At 36.5% G+C, this 20,000-nt stretch overlaps 1 protein-coding gene across 9 annotated transcripts in view; it reads left to right on the top strand.

Annotated features, from left to right (window-relative positions):
- The window catches only part of slc4a10b (solute carrier family 4 member 10b), a 149,361-nt gene that overhangs the window by 36,309 nt on the left and 93,052 nt on the right, over nt 1–20,000 (top strand). For all 9 annotated transcript variants that reach the window (XR_015499921.1, XR_015499919.1, XR_015499920.1 and 6 more), the window contains one exon: nt 9,129–9,210. Coding sequence is in view for 4 of the 9 variants with exons in the window: in XM_087268457.1 (XP_087124583.1) it covers nt 9,129–9,210 (82 nt within the window). In the remaining 5 variants the exon portion in view is untranslated. The remainder of the gene's footprint in view (nt 1–9,128; nt 9,211–20,000) is intronic.

The raw sequence follows: 20,000 nt of genomic DNA, 5'->3' as shown, positions 1-20,000 counted from the left end.
CTACACACAATCCCCCATAATGACAATGTGAAAAAAGAGTTTTTGAAATTGTTGCAAATTCATTAAAAATAAAAAGCTGAAAAATCACATGTACATCAGTATTCACAGCCTTTGCCGTAAAGCTCTAAATTGAGCTCAGGTATATTCTGTTTTCACTGATCATTCTTGAGATGTTTCAGCAGCTTCATTGGAGTTCACCTGTGGTCAATTCAGCTGATTGGACATGATCTGAAAAGGCATACACCTGTCTATATAAGAGCCCAGGGTTGACAGTGCATGTCAAAGCACAAACCAAGCATGAAGACAAAAGAATTGTCTGTAGACCTCCAAGATGGGACTGTCTCGAGGCACAAGGCTGGAGAAGGTTACAGAAAAATTTCTGCTGCTCTGAACATTCCAATGAGCACAGAGGCCTCCATCATCCGTAAGTAGATGTTTAACCACCAGGACTCTTCCTAGAGCTCGTCGGCCATCTAAGCTGAGTGATCAGGGGAAAAGAGCTTTAGTCAGGGAGGTGATCAATAACCTGATGGTCACTCTGTCTGAGCTCCAGTGTTCTTCTGTGGAGAGAGGAGAACCTTACAGAAGGACAACCATCTGTGCAGCAATCCACCAATCAGGCCTGTATGGCAGAGTGGTGAGACGGAAGACACTCCCCACCTGGAATTTGCTAAAAGGCATCTGAAGGACTCTCAGACCATAAGAAACTAAATTCTCTGCTCTGATGAGACTAAACTTGAACTCTTTGGAGTGAATGCCAGGCGTTACGTTTGGAGAAAAGCAGGCAGCGCTCATCACCAGGCTAATACCATCCCTACAGTGAAGCATGGTGGTGGCAGCATCATGCTGTGGGGATGTTTTTCAGCAGCAGGAACTGGAAGACTAGTCAGGATAGAGGGAAAGATGAATGCAGCAATGTACAGAGACATCCTGAATGAAGACCTGCTTCAGAGTGCTCTTGACCTCAGACTGGGGCGACGGTTCATCTTCCAGCAGGACAATGACCCAAAGCACACCGCCAAAATATCAATGGAGTGGCTTCACAACAACTCAGTGAATGTCCCAGCCAGAGCCCAGACCTAAATCCTATTAAACATCTCTGGAGAGATCTGAAAATAGCTGTATACCATCGCTTTCCATCCAACCTGATAGAGCTTGAGAGGTACTGCAAAGAGGAATGGGCAAAAGTTCCCAAAGACAGGAGTGCCAAGCTTGTGGCATCATATTTAAAAAGAACTGAGGCTGAAAATGCTGCCAAGGGTGCATCAACAAAGTATTGAGCAAAGGCTGTGAATACTGATGTATGTTTGATTTTTCAGGTTTTTTATTTTTAATAAATTTGCAACAATTTCAAAAACTCTCTTTTCACAATGTCATTATGGGGGATTATGTGGAGAATTTTGAGGAAATAAATAAATGTAATTTATTTTGGAATAAGGCTGTAACATAAAAAAGTGGAAAAAGTGAAGCGCTATCAATACTCTTCAGATGCACTGCAGGTGCATTGAATAAACCAAGTTGTTCTTAGTGTATGTGTGTGTGTGTGTGTGTGTGTGTGAATGAGTGTGTATGGATGTTTTCCAGTACTGGGTTACAGCTGGAAGGGCATTCGCTGTGTAAAACATATGCTGAAATAGTTGGCAGTTCATTCCGCTGTGCCGACCCTTGATAAATAAAGGGACTAAGCTTAAGGAAAACGAATGAATAGATATCAAATTCAGCTCAAAATGTCACTTATGCAGCTTTACCTCAACAATATGAACAGTTAATCACAATTCACATCATTTATAAATGAAAGAGCAGTTGTGCATTCAACTGAAGATGTCAATGTGTGCATCTTCGCTAATGCAAGTTAAAGCTGCATGCTTTACTCAAACCAAAACTTCAGTTGTGTTTCTTATTTACTGTATATTTCATCCGGAAATACAATTAGAGAACAATTACTCATCTCTCAGCTTCAGCGAGCAAATTAGTGGCATAATGAGCTCTTGAGGGAGTCTTTAATTAGTGTTTCTTACATGCAAAAGAATGGCTGCCGGTCTAATAAACAAGGTTAAAGCGGGTTTCTAGTCAAGATTCCCTTCATATCAGCGCGGCATAAAGAAACAACGAAAGCAGACTGGATTTGTGCGTCTGTCCTCAACGAACAGCATTACTGGCCAGCTGCTAATCGCAACAAGCTGGTGTTTTAGCGCCTCATTACTGAGAAACCTGCAGCATTAAAACAGATGGTGGAGAGCCAAGATCAACCCTCAAAGCAATTACATAAGAGCATCAATCTAAAAAATAAAACACAATACAACTGTTGCACACATGCTTAACTAGTTAAAACTATGCTGGAGTAGTTCTAAGAGATAAACATTACAAGAAAAAAATGCATGCATGTTTACAGTAGCGTTCAAAAGTTTGGGGTCAGAAAGTAAATTTTTAAAAGAAAAGTTTTATCAAATTGATTATTAAAGTGACAAAGACAATTGTAATAATACTAAATATTTCAAAGAAATGATGTCAAGCAAAAATAAAGCAAAGCAAAAAAAAAAAAAAAGTATTCCACAAATTTTTTTTTCAATTGTGCTAATAGGGTATATGACAACACACTCTCAGAAAAAGTTACACAATTGTACCTTTAGGGCCTACTCACACTATGCCATCCGTACCGTGCCCAGGCCCGTTTCCCGGATCGTTTGAGAAGTGTGAGTGCGCTGAATTGGACTCAAGCACGGTTTACTTGGCCGGCCCTGGCCCGGTTGAAAGAGGTGTGCCTGAGCGCGGTTTACTTGGGCTTTGGCACGGTGCACTTGTGTGTGAGTGCAAAACGCGCCAAAGCCCGAAACTGAAAGCGAGACGTGACTTTTAAGGGGCTGTTTCATATGGATTTATTAATCATACTTACTGTTCAGTGAACGCAAACTGCCGTCGTTTATTAAAGAAGCAAACTTCTCACTGCACCACATCTGCGCGGCTTCAGCAGACCTCCTCATTCCTGCAGCACGAGGACTTGATTGTTTATGAGCGCAAAAAGTGGCGGATCTGTTTGGCGAAATATCTGACTGCGTGTCACCGCATCCCTAAGGACTATTTGGCGAAATATTTGACTGCATAGCAAACAACTGAAACGATATAACTAGAGAACTCTCCACTGTGCTGCTTAGTGAGAGTGAGTTAGAGCGCTTCACTGAACAGCGCAGCAGCGATGACGTAAGCGTGCCGAGGCCCGTTTGTGGTGTGAGCGCGGGCCGTCGGGGGAGACGGGAGGGGGGACAAGCGTGCCGAGGCCCAGTTCGAGGCAACTGTACCTAGTGAGAGTACGGCCTTAAAGGTACAAGAGACCCGTCACTGGGGTGGTACCCTAAAGGGTACAATTCTGTACCTCTATTTAATTGTACCTTCTACATCTGTACCACTTAAGGGACACTTTTATACCCCCAAGGAACAAAATTGTGGACACTGAAATGTACCTTATCATGTTATAAAGCATTTTCAGTGTGCTGGTCCAGGCATTTTGATCTTTTGGTGACTGCATGCACAAATAAATAAATACAATTTTTTGGTTTACAGATGCCCATTTTTATTTAGAAATGAAGAAGTATTTCATTACAACTCACAACTGAATGTGTCAAGAAATAAAATTACACAGTAAGTATAAAGCAGACATTTAAAACAGTCAAAAGAACAATTTAGATAAATAAAAAATTGTACCCTCACTGTACCTTTTTTCGAACAGTGTACAAGCTATAATATAATATAATATAATATAATATAATATAATATAATATAATATAATATAATATAATATAATATAATATAACATAATTTAATGTCATTACTGTGTAGAGTTTGCATGTTCTCCTCGTGTTGGCGTGGGTTTCCACCGGGTGCTCCGGTTTCCCTCACAGTCCAAACACGTGCGCTATTGGGGAATTCGATGAACTAGACTGGCCATTGTGTATGAGTGTGTGTGTGTGTGTGCGTGTGTGTGTGTGTGTGTGTGTTTGTGTGTGTGTGTGCGTGTGTGTGTGTGTGTGTGTGTGTGTGTGTGTGAATGAGTGTGTATGAGAGTTTCCCAGTTCTGGGTTGTGGCCAGAAGGGCATCCGCTATGTAAAACATATGCTTGAATAGTTGTCGGTTCATTCTGTTGTGGCGACCTGATGTATCCGAGACTAAGCTGAAATAAAATGAATGAACAGCTATTTAAATATCTGGAATCTGAGGGTACAAAAAAAATCGAAGTATTAAGAAAATTGCCCAATTAAGTTCTTACAAATTCATATTACAAAATTAAGAAACAAAGTTTCTATATATTTACATTAAGAAATGTACTAAATGTCTTCAAGAAACAGGATTTTTGCTTAATATTATAAGTTTTTCAGCATAAAAATCTACATTTTAGCTCATAGTTTTTTATACCGGTGCAACATAAGACGGATTAAAGTATCTACAAAACGATTAATAATTATTTAATTAATGTTTTAGAATTTATTCATTATTGATTATGTGAAAATAAATATGCATTTGTATTTTGTGCATTGTATATACTGATGTCTGTGTTTATTAAAAAGCTAAATTTGCTAAGTGATAAGGGTTTCATATTGACACCTTTCATACTTTTCAACTGTAAAGGGGACCTTTTATGGAAAAAAAAAACACTTTTTAAACACAGTTGTGTGTCACCCATCTATAAGTATAACCAGCTTTTAATGGTAAAAATAGATTAATCTTTTTTTTACAGTCACACTTGATATTATAACTATACGATAGTGACAACAGCGGGGAGGATCCAATTGCAGAGTCTTTATTACACAATAAATGGTTAGGCAGGCAAGGATCGATCACAGGACCAAACAGAATTAAAAAAGGGCAATCCAAAAGAGCAGTGAAAACCAGGCAGGAGATCGGTCCAGGCGGATAACAAATAAAGCGAGGAATCAAAATATGGAAAGGCAAGGAGAAATGTTTCATGATGCTACAGGTAGAGCAAGAATCAGCAACTAATGTGAGTCAGTGAGGTGTATTTATAGTCCTGGAAATCAATTATGACAAGCTTCAGCTGTGTGTGATCAGGGAAAACCGGAACAGGTGTGTGTAAGGTGCATGACAGGATTTGTAGTTATGGTGGCAGAATTGTAGTCTGAAAGTGAAGGTTCTCCGGCGATCTGCATGAGCTAGATCGCTGGTGACCGTAACAGATAAAATCAATCTGCAGAAACACTTTAATTGACATTCCCTTTTTGTACATGTCATCAGAGTGGGAAAGCTCCGCCCATTAGTGATCATCTCTCCCTCATTAGCATAGGACGTTAATCTTGTTTTTGAATCTGCCACTATGCTGACACACAGGCATTTATAGCTCCGTCCTCTTTTGAAAATCTCTTTTAAATTTAAAGTGACTGTCACCAAAGTAGCACAATTAGGATCAAAGCCTAAAAGGGTCCGTTTTAAAGAGTTTTAAACATTTTTTGTGTGATATTTTGAGCTGAAACCTCCCATGCAGACTCGAGGGACATCAGCGACTTGTTTTACATCTTGTAAAAAGAGGCCTCTTTATAGAAAAAGTACATTTAAAAGTCATATTTTAGTGAAAATTTCACTATGAAATGCTGAAAAAGGCATTATATTCTCAGTTGAGGAGCTGAGTCGGTTTGAGTTCATGAAGAGGCTGCTGCTGCTGTCGGCTACATTAGTAGTCATGGTAACAGTCTCAGAGATGCACTGCACTTTCAGTCCCATAGAAAGCAGAGCGTAGAGGAGCTGAAGGGACATAAGAAGACCTGAAGAAATGCTCAAGAAATTCATATGTGTATTGTTATTTACACACTCTAAAGGGCAATACTTGGACTAAGCTTATAGACTATTTTGAGGCATGTAAACAATAACAATGATCCTAATGTATTTCCTGTTTTACATATTACTTTCCATAGCTTTTCGATAATTCAAAAGGCTTCACATATTGATAAATAGGTCATGATAGCTGTTTTAACTTTAAGATAAGACTGAATTGCCTTTTGTTACGGTTATGAAATAGTTTAACAACAAACAGGAAATGTTTATGGCCCATTGACATGACCACATTGAAATTGTCTATAGCACATTTGTTATTATCTTAAGAAAATGTTAAAGACAGTGAGACTTGAAAATTGTCATCTTGTTTTTATGTTGTGCTGCATAGCTGAGTGAAACTATATATATATATATATATATATATATATATATATATATATATATATATAAATGAAACCATAAACATAAACAATAAACATTTTCAATAAACATTTCAAGACAAATCTGAGATTATTAGTTGATTAAATGATTGTAGTTTTTTTTTTTTTTAAAGGGGTGGTCCACAGTGTAATTTTAAGGCTTGGTTGTATTTATAAAATGCAAAGTAATGTGTGCTCACGTTTCACTTCACGTTTCACGTGCCACTGTCATATTTTTTAGTTCCTCTGAAAGGCCCGCCATCAAGAGGCTCTGATTGGTCAGCTAACATAATGTGCTGTGATTCGGGGATTAGCTCCATGTCACTCCCCTACTAGCGTGTGCTAGGACGCCATTTTAACTTTCTCTGCTTTAGCATTACAGCGCCTCAGGCCACACCCCAACTGCTTTACATTTGAATAGTTGCTAGCTGAGTGAAACTCTATTTATATATAGGTATAAAAAATGAAACAATAAACATAAACGATAAACATTTCCAATAAACATTTCAGGACGAACTTGTTGTGACTGAGATTATTAGTTGATAATCTAATCCAGTGGTTCTCAACCAGTGGGGTGCGCCTTTCGCGGGGGGCACGAGTAGGCTATAGGATGGGAGGAAAAAAAATTAAAAAGTGCAAATTTGTGTTCTTTGTTTGGATTCATCTGATCTGTTTTCGCTGCTACAATAGACCAAAACAGTCATTATTTCATCAAAAATATATAATATATTATTTACATTTTTAATATAATATATAGTATGTATAATATATAGTATGTCAATTTAGTTTATTTGTGTGTGCTGCGCTCATAGACTTTAGAAAACGGCGCTCATTTGTTTGATTTCTCCTCGAGAAGCTGCGCAAACCTTAAAAGTTCAAGATCCTTGCACCCTGACTGAGTCCGAAACTGTCGTATTAATCTTTTTATATTCGTCGTCTGGTGGCTCTCAATTGTCAAAAACACCCCTCAAAATATTTCAACCCAAGCTTATTCTAAAAACATAGCCCCACGGACGTTTCTGGAGGCCGCAATTTACGTGGCCGGAGGTATGTATGGCTACATTTTGTTTTTTTAAGCGAATGCTATACGGGGCGGTGTGACGCCGATCCTCTTCGCGCTCGCCGGCTAATGGCTCACCTCTGTGTGGAGGGCTTTCCCGCCGCAACCAGGTTTGTCCAGTTAGCTTGTCGTGTTATGTCGACGGAGCGGAGACCCAGAAGAGGAGCCGGCTGTGGCGACAACCGGGTTCGAGTCCAGGGAAAAGCGGATAAGTTACATACATATATATATATATATATATGTATATAAATACATACATACATATATATATATATATATATATATATATATATATATATATATATATATATATATATATATATATATTGTATGTTAAATTATAATTCTGACCTAAAAAATATAAATATATACAGAATATAGGCTACAGTTGAAGCTTTTCTTTAGTTCTTTATCCTTTATTCATTCATTTTCTTTTCGACTTAGTCCCTTTATTAATCCGGGGTCGCCACAGCCGAATGAAGCGCCAACTTATCCAGCAAGTTTTTTACGCAGCAAATGCCCTTCCAGCCGCAACCCATCTCTGGGAATCTTTAGTTCTTTAGTTTTTGTGAAATATGGTGGAGGGTGGTGAGGGTGTGTGGTGGGGCAATGGGACTCCAACTGCAATGAACCAGCATTGGGGGGGGCCCAGCTTGCAAAAAGTTGAGAAACCCTGATCTAATCAAAAACGCCAGCTGCTTTAAATGAATAGTTTTACATTGTTGCATCAGTTTTAAATTGACTGTGTTATTTGCATTTGTTTATTTGCATTCTGGGATTGTAGGTTTTTCTCATTACTATTATAAGTTGACAGTCTTGGAGCCTAAAGGGGTTATCCACTACGACAGTGGTTCTCAAACTGTGGTACGTGTACCACTAGTGGTACGCGGGCTTCCTTCTAGTGGTACGCGGAGGAATGAAATATGTCATGTACATGCCACATATATTTCAAAATATATCAAAAATTATGTATATAATATGCCATACATGACATTTAGCCTATATTTCTGAGTTTATCTGCCATGTTTTTTAACTGTGCAGAGTTGTAGCTGCTTTACTGGGCCTACTAAGCTACTGTATTTCAATACCGCTCATTTTGGTGGTACTTGGAGAGACAATTTTTTTTCTGAGGTGGTACTTGATGAATAAAGTTTGAGAACCACTGCACTACGATATCATATTTTACACTTGAGTTAATGTATCTGTGTGCACATAAACGGCATCTCTGAATGTAATACACTCAAAGTTCAATGCAAAGGGAGATTGGCTTTTACAGAGTTAGCTTAGCAAAGCCTACAGCAAATGAAGTTTGCGGACTACAAAAAAATATATATATATATATCCGGGTTAATGATGTCAGAAACCCTTCAGGTTACACACATACACCCTGTGCAGCGAAGAGGCATTGCCAGAGGAGCTGTAATGCTGATCTGCAACTCACAGTACATTATGTTAGCTGTCCAATCAGAGCCTCTTCAGGGTGGGTCTTGACAGTCGTTTTCATGTTAGCTGAGTGGCTGTTTATTACAAAGTAGGATAAATGAAAAAAATATAGTGATTTTTTCAGAAATGAAGCACAAGCACACATAGTTTTGCATCTTATAAACAACCAAGCCTTAAAAATACACTCTGGACCACCCCTTTAAAGCTTATTTTTTGCCATTTCAGGTGTAGTTTATTAGCCTGTCTGCTTTGTGGCTTCAGGACAACGATCATCAGATGAATGTGTGGTCCATTGAGCTGACAGTATCTGACACTGTTTGACATTCGGGAACAAACACAGCTGTCAGTGAGACGTATTCATTGCAGCCTGTCACTCTGATAGAGACCAACACACTGACACTCTCTCTCTCTCTCTCTCTCCATACAGAGGAATGATGATGAGGCCATCGTGGACAGAGGAGGAACCCGCTCCATGCTTAAAGCTGGATTTGAGAAGGAGGAGCTCGAAGGTACACACACACACACACACACACACACACACACACACACACACACACACACACACACACACACACACACACACAATAATTATAAGCTGTCTGAGAGCAAATGATGCTCAGAGAAGATAATGTTGGTCTGAGAGTGAAGTCTGTGGGTGGATGACATTGGATGTTTGTGTGTGTCCTGAGTTCTGTGCTGTATTTCTGGTGTGTATGTGTGTGTGCGCCTTTGAATGACGGGAACAGAATGCAGTGGTGGGCTGAAGGAGAGCTGGTGTATGTGTGTGTGTGTGTGTGTGTGTGTGTGTGTGTGTGTGTCACAGGGGAAGAAGAGCAGCTCCTGAAGCATCTTTTCTGAGGATCTCACATGACGTCAGCTGCTCTTCTACTCCTCTGTGTGCTATTTTTTACAGCCTAGTGTGTGTGTGTATGTCGGGAGGAAGAGGCAGGACACTGAGAATAATTACAGTACTGCAGTTATAATAATAAATGGGTCATCAGGTCTTTTATTTTCATTTAAATAGCTGCTCCATTTCCTACACGCCCTTGAAATAAGCATGTGCATTTATTTTTGTCCCAGGTTTATATGCAGTCATTATAAATATACATTTACAATTTTGATTGTTGAACTACATAGACATTTTGAACATATGTATTTATAAATCAGTAAACTATTGAAATATTTATGCATTGCAGTTTTTTTTCCAAAGGAACTTGTATTTCAATGAAGGTTTACATTCATACATGTCAAGGGCTTTTAATAATAATAATAATAATAATAATAATAATAATAATAATAATAATAATAAATACATTCATTTATTAAGTAATAAATCATTTAACATTCAATAAATAATAAAAAATAATAATAAACAAGTAAATACATTTATTTATGAAGTAATAAATCATTTAATAAATAATAATAAATGTATTAATTTACATATCAAGTAATAAGTAATTTAATAAATAATAATATTATGAATAATAATAATGATAAATACATTTATTTATAAAGTAATAAATCATTTAATAAATAATGATGATAATAATACCAATAATATCAATAATAAAAATAATAAATAAATAAATAATAAAAATAAATAAATAAATAAATAATGTATAAAGTAATAAATCATTTAATAAATACTAATGATAATAATAATAATAATAATAATAATAATAATAATAATAATCTATGAAGTAACAAGTCATTTAATAAATAATAATAACAATAATAATAACTGGAGTAATAAATCACTAAATAAATAATAATAATAATAATAATAAATGAATAATATATTATGATGTAATAAGTCATTTAATGAATACTACTACTACTAATAATAATAATAATAATGATAATAAATGCATATATTTATAAAGTAATAAATCATTTAATAAATAACAATAATGATAATAATAATATCAATAATAATAAACAAATACATTTATTTATGAAGTAATAAATCATTTAATAAATAATGATGATAATAATACCAATAATATCAATAATAAAAATAATAAATAAATAAATAAATAAATAATAAAAATAAATAAATAAATAAATAATGTATAAAGTAATAAATCATTTAATAAATACTAATAATAATAATAATAATAATAATAATAATAATAATAATAATAATAATAATAATAATCTATGAAGTAACAAGTCATTTAATAAATAATAATAACAATAATAATAACTGGAGTAATAAATCACTAAATAAATAATAATAATAATAATAATAGTAATAAATGAATCAATTTATTTATGAAGTAATAAGTCATTTAATAAATAACAACAACAACAACAACAACAACAACCAACAATAATAATAATAATAATAATAATAATAATAAATACTTCAATACTTTTATTCATAAAATAATAAGTCATTTAAGAACTAACAGCAATAATAATGATAATATTATAATATTATCATGATATTATTATTATTATTATTATTATTATAAGCATTTAACTTGCAAATATTATTTTGATTTATTAATTGCAAACATAATATCATACTCTTAAAACAGTCCTTTAAACAAAATACCTTCCATCATAATCAACAAAAATATTTACTTCATATACACTTAAAATACCTATTGAATTTAAGAAGTTCGTTTAATATGCTATGGTATTTTCACACCCAGTCTTCTTTGATTCCACAGTCCAAACACATACGCTATAGGGGAACATATGCTGGAATAGTTGGCGGTTCATTCCACTGTGGTGACCCCTGGTAAATAAGGGACTAAGCCGAAGGAAAATTAATGAATGAATATTGGGCCTCATACTTTAATGATTTGTCTTTACAGTGGTTTTTAAAGTGTAAAATCTCCAGTATTCTGTGTCGTGACAGTGGTTGAGCTCGTCTGCATTTCCCTGAATAGACAGACTGGCATTATGTGGATATGTGGCTATAATGAGCCATCTGTCAAGATATATTGAAAATATAAGCTGCAGGAGAAGTACTGCTTCAGCATGTTCAGAACTTTCTCAGGCTTGTCAATATCTGCAGTTTCAGAGATTTAATTAATGTTATTTTTTCATATTCAGACTCATAACCCAGCGGACTAAATGGTGCATGAGCAAAAGCATATGAAATATTCACTGCTCAAATTCACTGGCATTCTGTATAGCGCATGTGTTTGGACTGTAGGGGAAACCGGAGAACCTGGTGAAAACCCACGCCAACATGGGGAGAACAGGCAAACTCCACACAGAATTGCCAACTGGCTTGAACCAGCGACCTTCTTGCTGTAAGGCAACAGTGCTAAACACTGAGCCACCATGCCGCCACTATGGGTACATATTAGATGTAAATTGTAAATGAATATTAAAGATAGATCTAAGTAAATAAATACAGTTATGTTTGCTAAAGCTGAAACAAAATAAAATACATTAGCTTAAACAGAAAATATAAATAAGTTAAATTATTTAAAATGAAACTAAAATGACAACTGGAAACATAAAAATAAAATAATTTAAATATTATTAAAATATTAGCAATGCATAGTATGATACTATTTTATATGTTGTATATTTAGTATGACCTTAATAAATGTTGCACCCTCTGTAATGTGTTCAAAATTGCTCTATTATTTAAATTTTTGATCGGTCGCTTAAAATATGAACCAAAAAGCTCTGCTCTGAGAGAATTAATGGAAGTGTTATGAATCAGCATAAGAGGATGCGAGTCTGTCTGATACAAGAGCAGTTCGGAGGACAGTTCAAGTGGCCAAAAAGATCTACAAAAGCCAACAATGACAAATCAACACAGATATTTCGAAAGGCTTTCAAGACTCCTCTGTCAAAGCAAAGTCAAGCATCTTGTTATTTAGTTAGATTTTTGAGCAAAAGTTCAAAGCTAAGTTAAATAATAAAGACAGTTTTTTTTTTCTGTAGACGTCTAAGGTGCCAGAACAGTATTAGTGGAGGACAGTTTTTTTTTTTTTTAAATAAATAAATACCAATGATATATACAGTAAAAAATATTTTTTGTTGCATGGGTGTTGGTTTAATATATATATTATATAACCGTTTATTAGGCAAAACTGCATTGTATTAGTCAAAATTATTGCCCGAATATGCCAAAAATTACCTGTCAAAACTGCCAAAGATTTTCTTCTATGATGAGATTTTGTAAAAGTCTTTCCAGAAATGTATCAAAACATAATTTTTGATCAGTAATGTGCAATTTGGACAACACATATTTTTCTATCCTAGCATGGATGGATGATAGATAGATAGATAGATAGATAGATAGATGGATGGATGGATGGATGGATGGATGGATGGATGGATGGATGGATGGATGGATGGATGGATGGATGGATGGATGGATGGATGGATGGATGGATGGATAGATAGATAGATAGATAGACTGGAGGAATGGACTAAATGGATGATTGAACAGATTCACGGATGGACGGATGAATGGATGGAGGGATGGATGGCTAAATGAATGGATAAATGGAAAGATGGATAAACAGATGGATGGATGGAAGGATGGATGGCTAAATAGATAGATAGATGGAGGGATGGACAGATCTATGGACAGATAGATAAATGAACAAATGGATGGATGGATGGATAGATGGATGGACAAAATGGATGGACGATAGATAAATAGATGGAGGGATGAACAGATCTACAGACATATGGATAGATAAACAGATGGATGGATGGATGGATGGATGGATGGATGGACAAAATGGATGGACGATAGATAAATAGATGGAGGGATGAACAGATCTACAGACATATGGATAGATAAACAAATGGATGGATGGATGGATGAATGGATGGATGGATGGACAAAATGGATGGACGATAGATAAATAGATGGAGGGATGAACAGATCTACAGACAGATGGATAGATAAACAAATGGATGGATGGATGGATGGATGGATGGATGGATGGATGGATGGATGGATGGATGGATGGATGGATGGATGGATGGACAAAATGTATGGACGATAGATGGATGGAAGGATGTATGGATGGTTAAAAAGGTGGACGGATGGATGGATGGATGGCTAGACTTGAAGGATGGCTGTATGGATGGTTGTATGGATGGACCGACGAACAAAATGGATAGACAGAAGGACGAAGAAGATGGCTGTATGGATGGATGGATGGATGGTTAGACTTGAAGGATGGCTGTATGGATAGATGGATGGATGAATAAAGTTGATGGATGATAGATGGATGGTAACAGATGGATGTACAAAATGGATGGCTTATAAATAAATGGATGGATGGATGGATGGATAGATGGATGGACAAAATGGATGGACGATAGATAAATAGATAGATGGAGGGATGGACAGATCTACAGACTGATAGATAGATGAACAAATGGATGGACAATAGATGAATGGAAGGATGTATGGATGGTTGAACAGGTGGACGGATGCATGGATGGATGGATGGTTAGACTTGAAGGATGGATGTATGGATGGATGTATGGATGTATGGGTGAATGGATGGATGGATGGATGGACAAACAAAATGGATTGACAGATGGACGGACAAGATGGATGGATGGATGAATAGATGAATAAAATGGATAGATGATAGATGGATGGATGGTTAAATAGATGGATTGATGGATGGATAAACTATTGGATGGATAAAATGGATGGCTTATAAATAAATAGATGGGTGGATGGATGGATAAAATGGATGGCTTATAAATAAATGGATGGATGGACAAAATGGATGGCCGTATTTTTCTCTTTCCTAGCAAACCATTCATCAATGTAAAGCTTGCTGTATTTATTCTAATTTTAGATATTGTAAATATCTCAATTTCCAAAAATGTCTTGATCAAACACACCTCCAAGTCCTACAAGTTTTTAAATGCCATGACTTTCAGCATTTGTAAACATAACGTGCAGCCATATGAAATCCAAAGCTGTACAAATGGATCTATAATGGATCTATAAGTCCGTGACATTGAGCCGTTTTCCATCGTAGGACAAGGCTTTCGGTGCCTTTCATAACGTTACATAATTCACAGACACCAACAGATGTAATTTAAGCCTCGTTTCATCCTGTTTTCAGCACCTATTTAGAGGCATTTTTAACAGCCAGGAAGAGATAGATTTGCTTTTGTAGGTTGGCATTAGTCTATTTATGCTATAAATGTCTGTGTGCGTGACGTGAGAGTATAAACATATGGACAGATGTTACATTTTCCCATTTCTTAAGCCTAATTTTTGACCGTCTGTTGACCTCTGAATCATTTATATGAAATTAAAGAGAGCTGTTCATCATCTGGTTTAGCACGGGATGTGTGTATACGAATTAAAAAGAATGTTAATGTTATGATTTAATCTTTAAAAATGTCTATTTAAATGTTAACATTTCTTTGTGGTTCTGGAATCTGATTGGCTGACAGCCATGTGATGTTTTCGTAATATTAGCACCGTTCCAGCCTCTTCTCATATGAAGAATCTGCCATGCTTTGTCAAAGCTGCTGTAAAATTGACAGTATCAATGGGAATCTTGGTTGCCAGTAATACTGTAAAATGTACAAGTGCACTGTACACTAACAATTGCTTATTTATTCTGTTTTCAGATAGATAGATGGATGGAAGGATGGATGGATGGACAGATGGACAAACAAATGGATGGATGGGTGGACAAAATGGATGGAAGATAGATGTATAGATAGATAAATGGATGTAAGGACAGACAGACGGAAGCATGGATGGACAAAATGGATGATAGATAGATAGATAGATAGATAGATAGATAGATAGATAGATAGATAGATAGATAGATAGATAGATAGATGGATGGATGGATGGATGGATGGATGGATGGATGGATGGATGGATGGATGGATGGATGGATGGATGGATGGATGGATGGATGCACAGATGGACGAATGGGTGGACAAAATTGATGGAAGATAGATGGATGGATGAATGGATGGAAGTAAGGACGGACAGACAGACTGAAGAATAGGTGGACAAAATGGATGGACAATATTTAGATAGATAAATTGATGGACAGATGGACGGACAGATGAACGGATGGGTGGACAAAATGGATGGAAGATAGATGTATAGATAGATGAATGGATGTAAGGACGGAAGCATGGTTGGACAAAATGGATGATAGATAGATAGATAGATAGATAGATAGATAGATAGATAGATAGATAGATAGATAGATAGATAGATAGATAGATAGATAGATAGATAGATAGATAGATAGATAGACTGAAGAATAGGTGGACAAAATGGATGGACGATATTTAGATAGATAAATGGATGGACAGATGGACGGACAGATGAACGGATGGGTGAACAAAATGGATACACAAAATATAGATAGACAGATGGATGGAAGGACAGACGGTTGCATGGTTGAACGGACAAAATGGGTAGACGATGGATGGATGGATGGTTAGACAGATGAATGGGTGGACAAAATGGATGGATGATAGATAGATGGATGGATGGATGTAAGGATGGACAGACAGACAGACAGAAGAAAAGATGGACAAGATGGATGGATGGATAGATAGATGTAAGATGGATGGATGTAAGGACGGACAGTTAGACAGAAGGATGGATGGACAAAATGGATGCACGATAGATAGATAGATAGATAGATAGATAGATAGATAGATAGATAGATAGATAGATAGATAGATGGATAGATGGATAGATGGATGGATGGATGGATGGATGGATGGATGGATGGATGGATGGATGGATGGATGCACAGATGGACGAATGGGTGGACAAAATGGATGGAAGATAGATGGATGGATGAATGGATGGATGTAAGGACGGACAGACAGACTGAAGAATAGGTGGACAAAATGGATGGACGATATTTAGATAGATAAATGGATGGACAGACAGATGAACGGATGGGTGAACAAAATGGATACACAATATATAGATAGACAGATGGATGGAAGGACAGACGGTTGCATGGTTGGATGGACAAAATGGGTAGAGGATGGATGGATGGATAAAGGAATGAAAGGATGGTCGGACAGGTAGATAGAAAAAAAAAAGATGGACAATAGATTGATGAATGGATGGTTAGACAGACGCATGGGTGGACAAAATGGATGGATGATAGATAGATGGATGGATGGATGGATGTAAGGATGGACAGACAGACAGAAGAAAAGATGGACAAAATGGATGGATGATATATAGATAGATGAATAGACAGATGGACGGACAGATGGATGGACAGTCAAATGGGTGGACAAAATGAATTGACAAAAGATAGATGAATGGACGGATGCAGGATGGAAAGGCAAAATGGATGGATGGATGGAGGAATGGATGGACAGATGGACGGATTGACAAATGGATGGACTATAGATGGATGGAAGGACAGACAGACGGATGGATAGATGGACAAAAAAGATGGACGATGGATGGATCGTCCATCTTTTTTGATGGACAATGACTAAGGACGGACAGACAAAGAAGAATGGATGGACAAAATGGAGGGAAGATGAATAGATATAGATGGATGGATAGACCATGGATTGATAGATGAATGGAAGGACGGACAGACAGGTAGATAAAAAAAAAGATGGACGATAGATGGATGGATGGACGAACAGACAAATGCATGGGTGGACAAAATGGATGGATGATAGACAGATGAATGCATGGATGTAAGGACAGACAGACAGAAGAAAAGATGGACAAAATGGATGGATGATATATAGATAGATAAATGGACATATGGACAGACAGACAGACGGATGGACAGTCGGATGGGTAGACAAAATGAATAGACAATAGATGGATGGATGGATGGATGGATGGATTGATGGATGGATGGATGGATAGACAGACACATGGATGGAAAGGCAAAATTGATGGATGGATGGAGAAAAGGATGGATGGACAGATGGACGGATGGACAAATGGATGGACGATAGATGGATGGAAAGATAAACAGACGGATGGATAGTTGGACAAAAAGATAGATAGATAGATAGATAGATAGATAGATAGATAGATAGATAGATAGATAGATAGATAGATAGATAGATAGATAGATAGATAGATAGATAGATAGATAGATAGATAGATAGATAGATAGACGGATGGATGGATGGACGGACAAACAAAATTGATTAACCATGGATGGAAGGGCAGAAGGATGAGCAGAAAAAAATGAAGATAGATGGATGGATGGATGGATGGATGGATGGATGGATGGATGGATGGATGGATGGATGGATGGATAGATGGATGGATGGACACAAAGACTGTCCAATTGCAACTGTGCTGTAAAACTAAAGAACAATTGTAATTAATAATTTGCAGCGCACTTGTAAATTTTGCCAGTAATGCTGCTGAATTTACTGGTGTGCTGTTATTAATAATTACAATTGTGCTGTAAAACTATATATATTCGGAATATATTTAGTTTGTAACTGTTTTACGCCATCTTGTGATGAGATACTAAAATGAAAGAGTTTAGTTTAATAATTAATGTTTAATTAGAGTTATTAGTACTTTATTACAGCCTAGATGAATGTTGTGTGTCTCATAGTTTAATGATGTAGCAAGTACTGTATTCATGTAATAAGTGGGATAATGTACATCCAGCTGGTGGGTTTTACAGTATACCAACAGCTGCTAAAAAAAAAAAAAAAAAAATCTGTTTTATTACAATATAACAGCCAGTTGGATGTATTAATCCTTGGTAAATTGAGCTTTACCAGTGAAATGTGAAAACTGCAGTGTCTGAATCATCAGTCTACCTACACAGACATGTATTTAGGGTACTGTATGTGTTTAAATTAGCAGCATCTGCTATGAAAAGTAGGCAGATGTATAATTATAGTACAATTGTATTTTATAATGCATATTTATGCAGTATAATTATTTCAAATGAGACATGGAAGACAGTGATTATTCTGCTGTCTAAAACTCAATTTTAGAGCAAATGCTAAAGTAACAGTGAATGTGTTTTTGCCATAATGCATTGCAACAGCTATAGATGAATAGGTGGATGGATGGATGGATGGATGGATGGATGAATGGGTTATGGATGGATGGATTTATCAGTGGATGGATGGACAAATGTGATGAATGTGATGAAGTGATGAATTGATAAAATTATGGGTGGGTGGATGAATGGACAATGTGATGAATCGACAAAATGATGGGTGGGTGGGAGGATGAATGGATGAATAGATGAATGGAAAAAGTAATGAGTTGAAAAAATATGGGTAGGTGGTTGGATGGACAAAGTCATGAATTGACAAAATGATGGGTTTGTGGATAGATGGATAGATGGATGGGTGGATGGACAAAGTGATGAATTGACAATATTATGGATGGATGGATGGATGAATGGATGGGTGGACAAAGATAAATTGACAAAAAATTGGTGGGTGGATAGAATAGTTGGATGGACAGACAAAATGATGAATTGACAAAATGATTTATTACTGGACAGTGATGAATTGACAAAATGGTGGATGGACGGATGGGTGTACAAAGTGATGGATTGGGAAATGATGGGTGAGGGAACGGATGGATGGATAGATAGACAAAGTGATGGATTGACAAAATGATGGATGGATGGATGAATGGACAAAGTAATGAATTGACAAAATGTTAGGTGGGTGGATGAATGGATAGATGCACAAAGTGATAGTGAATTGACATAATAATGGGTGATTGGATGGATGGATGGATGGATGAATAGACAAAGTGATGAATTGACAAAATGATGTGTGTATGTATATATGGATGGACAAAGTAATGAATCGGAAAAAATTAAGGGTGAGTGGATGGATGGATGGATGGATGGACACTGATGAATTGACAAAATGATGGGTGGGTGGATAGATGGATGGATGAATAGAAAGCTGGATTGATGGGCAGTGATGAATTGTCAAAATGATGGATGAATGGATGGACAAAGTAATGAATTGACAAAATTAGGGATGGACGGATGGATGGACAAAGTGATGAATTGACAAAATGATGGATGAATGGATGGACAAAGTGATGAATTGACAAAATGATGGGTGAGTGGACGTATAGATGGATGGATGGATCGATAGACAAAGTGATGAATTGACAAAATAATGGGTGATTGGACTGATGGATGAATAGACAAAGTGATGAATTGACAAAATGATGGATGGATGGATGGATGGACAAAGTGATGAGTAGACAAAATTAGGGATGGATAGATGAATGATGGACGGATGGTTGTGTTGTATGGAAGGACGGACAAAGTGATTAATTGACAAAATGATGGATGGATGT

Source organism: Danio rerio, chromosome 9 (genome assembly GCF_052040795.2).
Source record: "Danio rerio strain M-AB ecotype USA chromosome 9, GRCz13ab, whole genome shotgun sequence".
NCBI lineage: Eukaryota > Metazoa > Chordata > Actinopteri > Cypriniformes > Danionidae > Danio > Danio rerio.
This window is presented reverse-complemented; position numbering and strand designations above follow the sequence as displayed.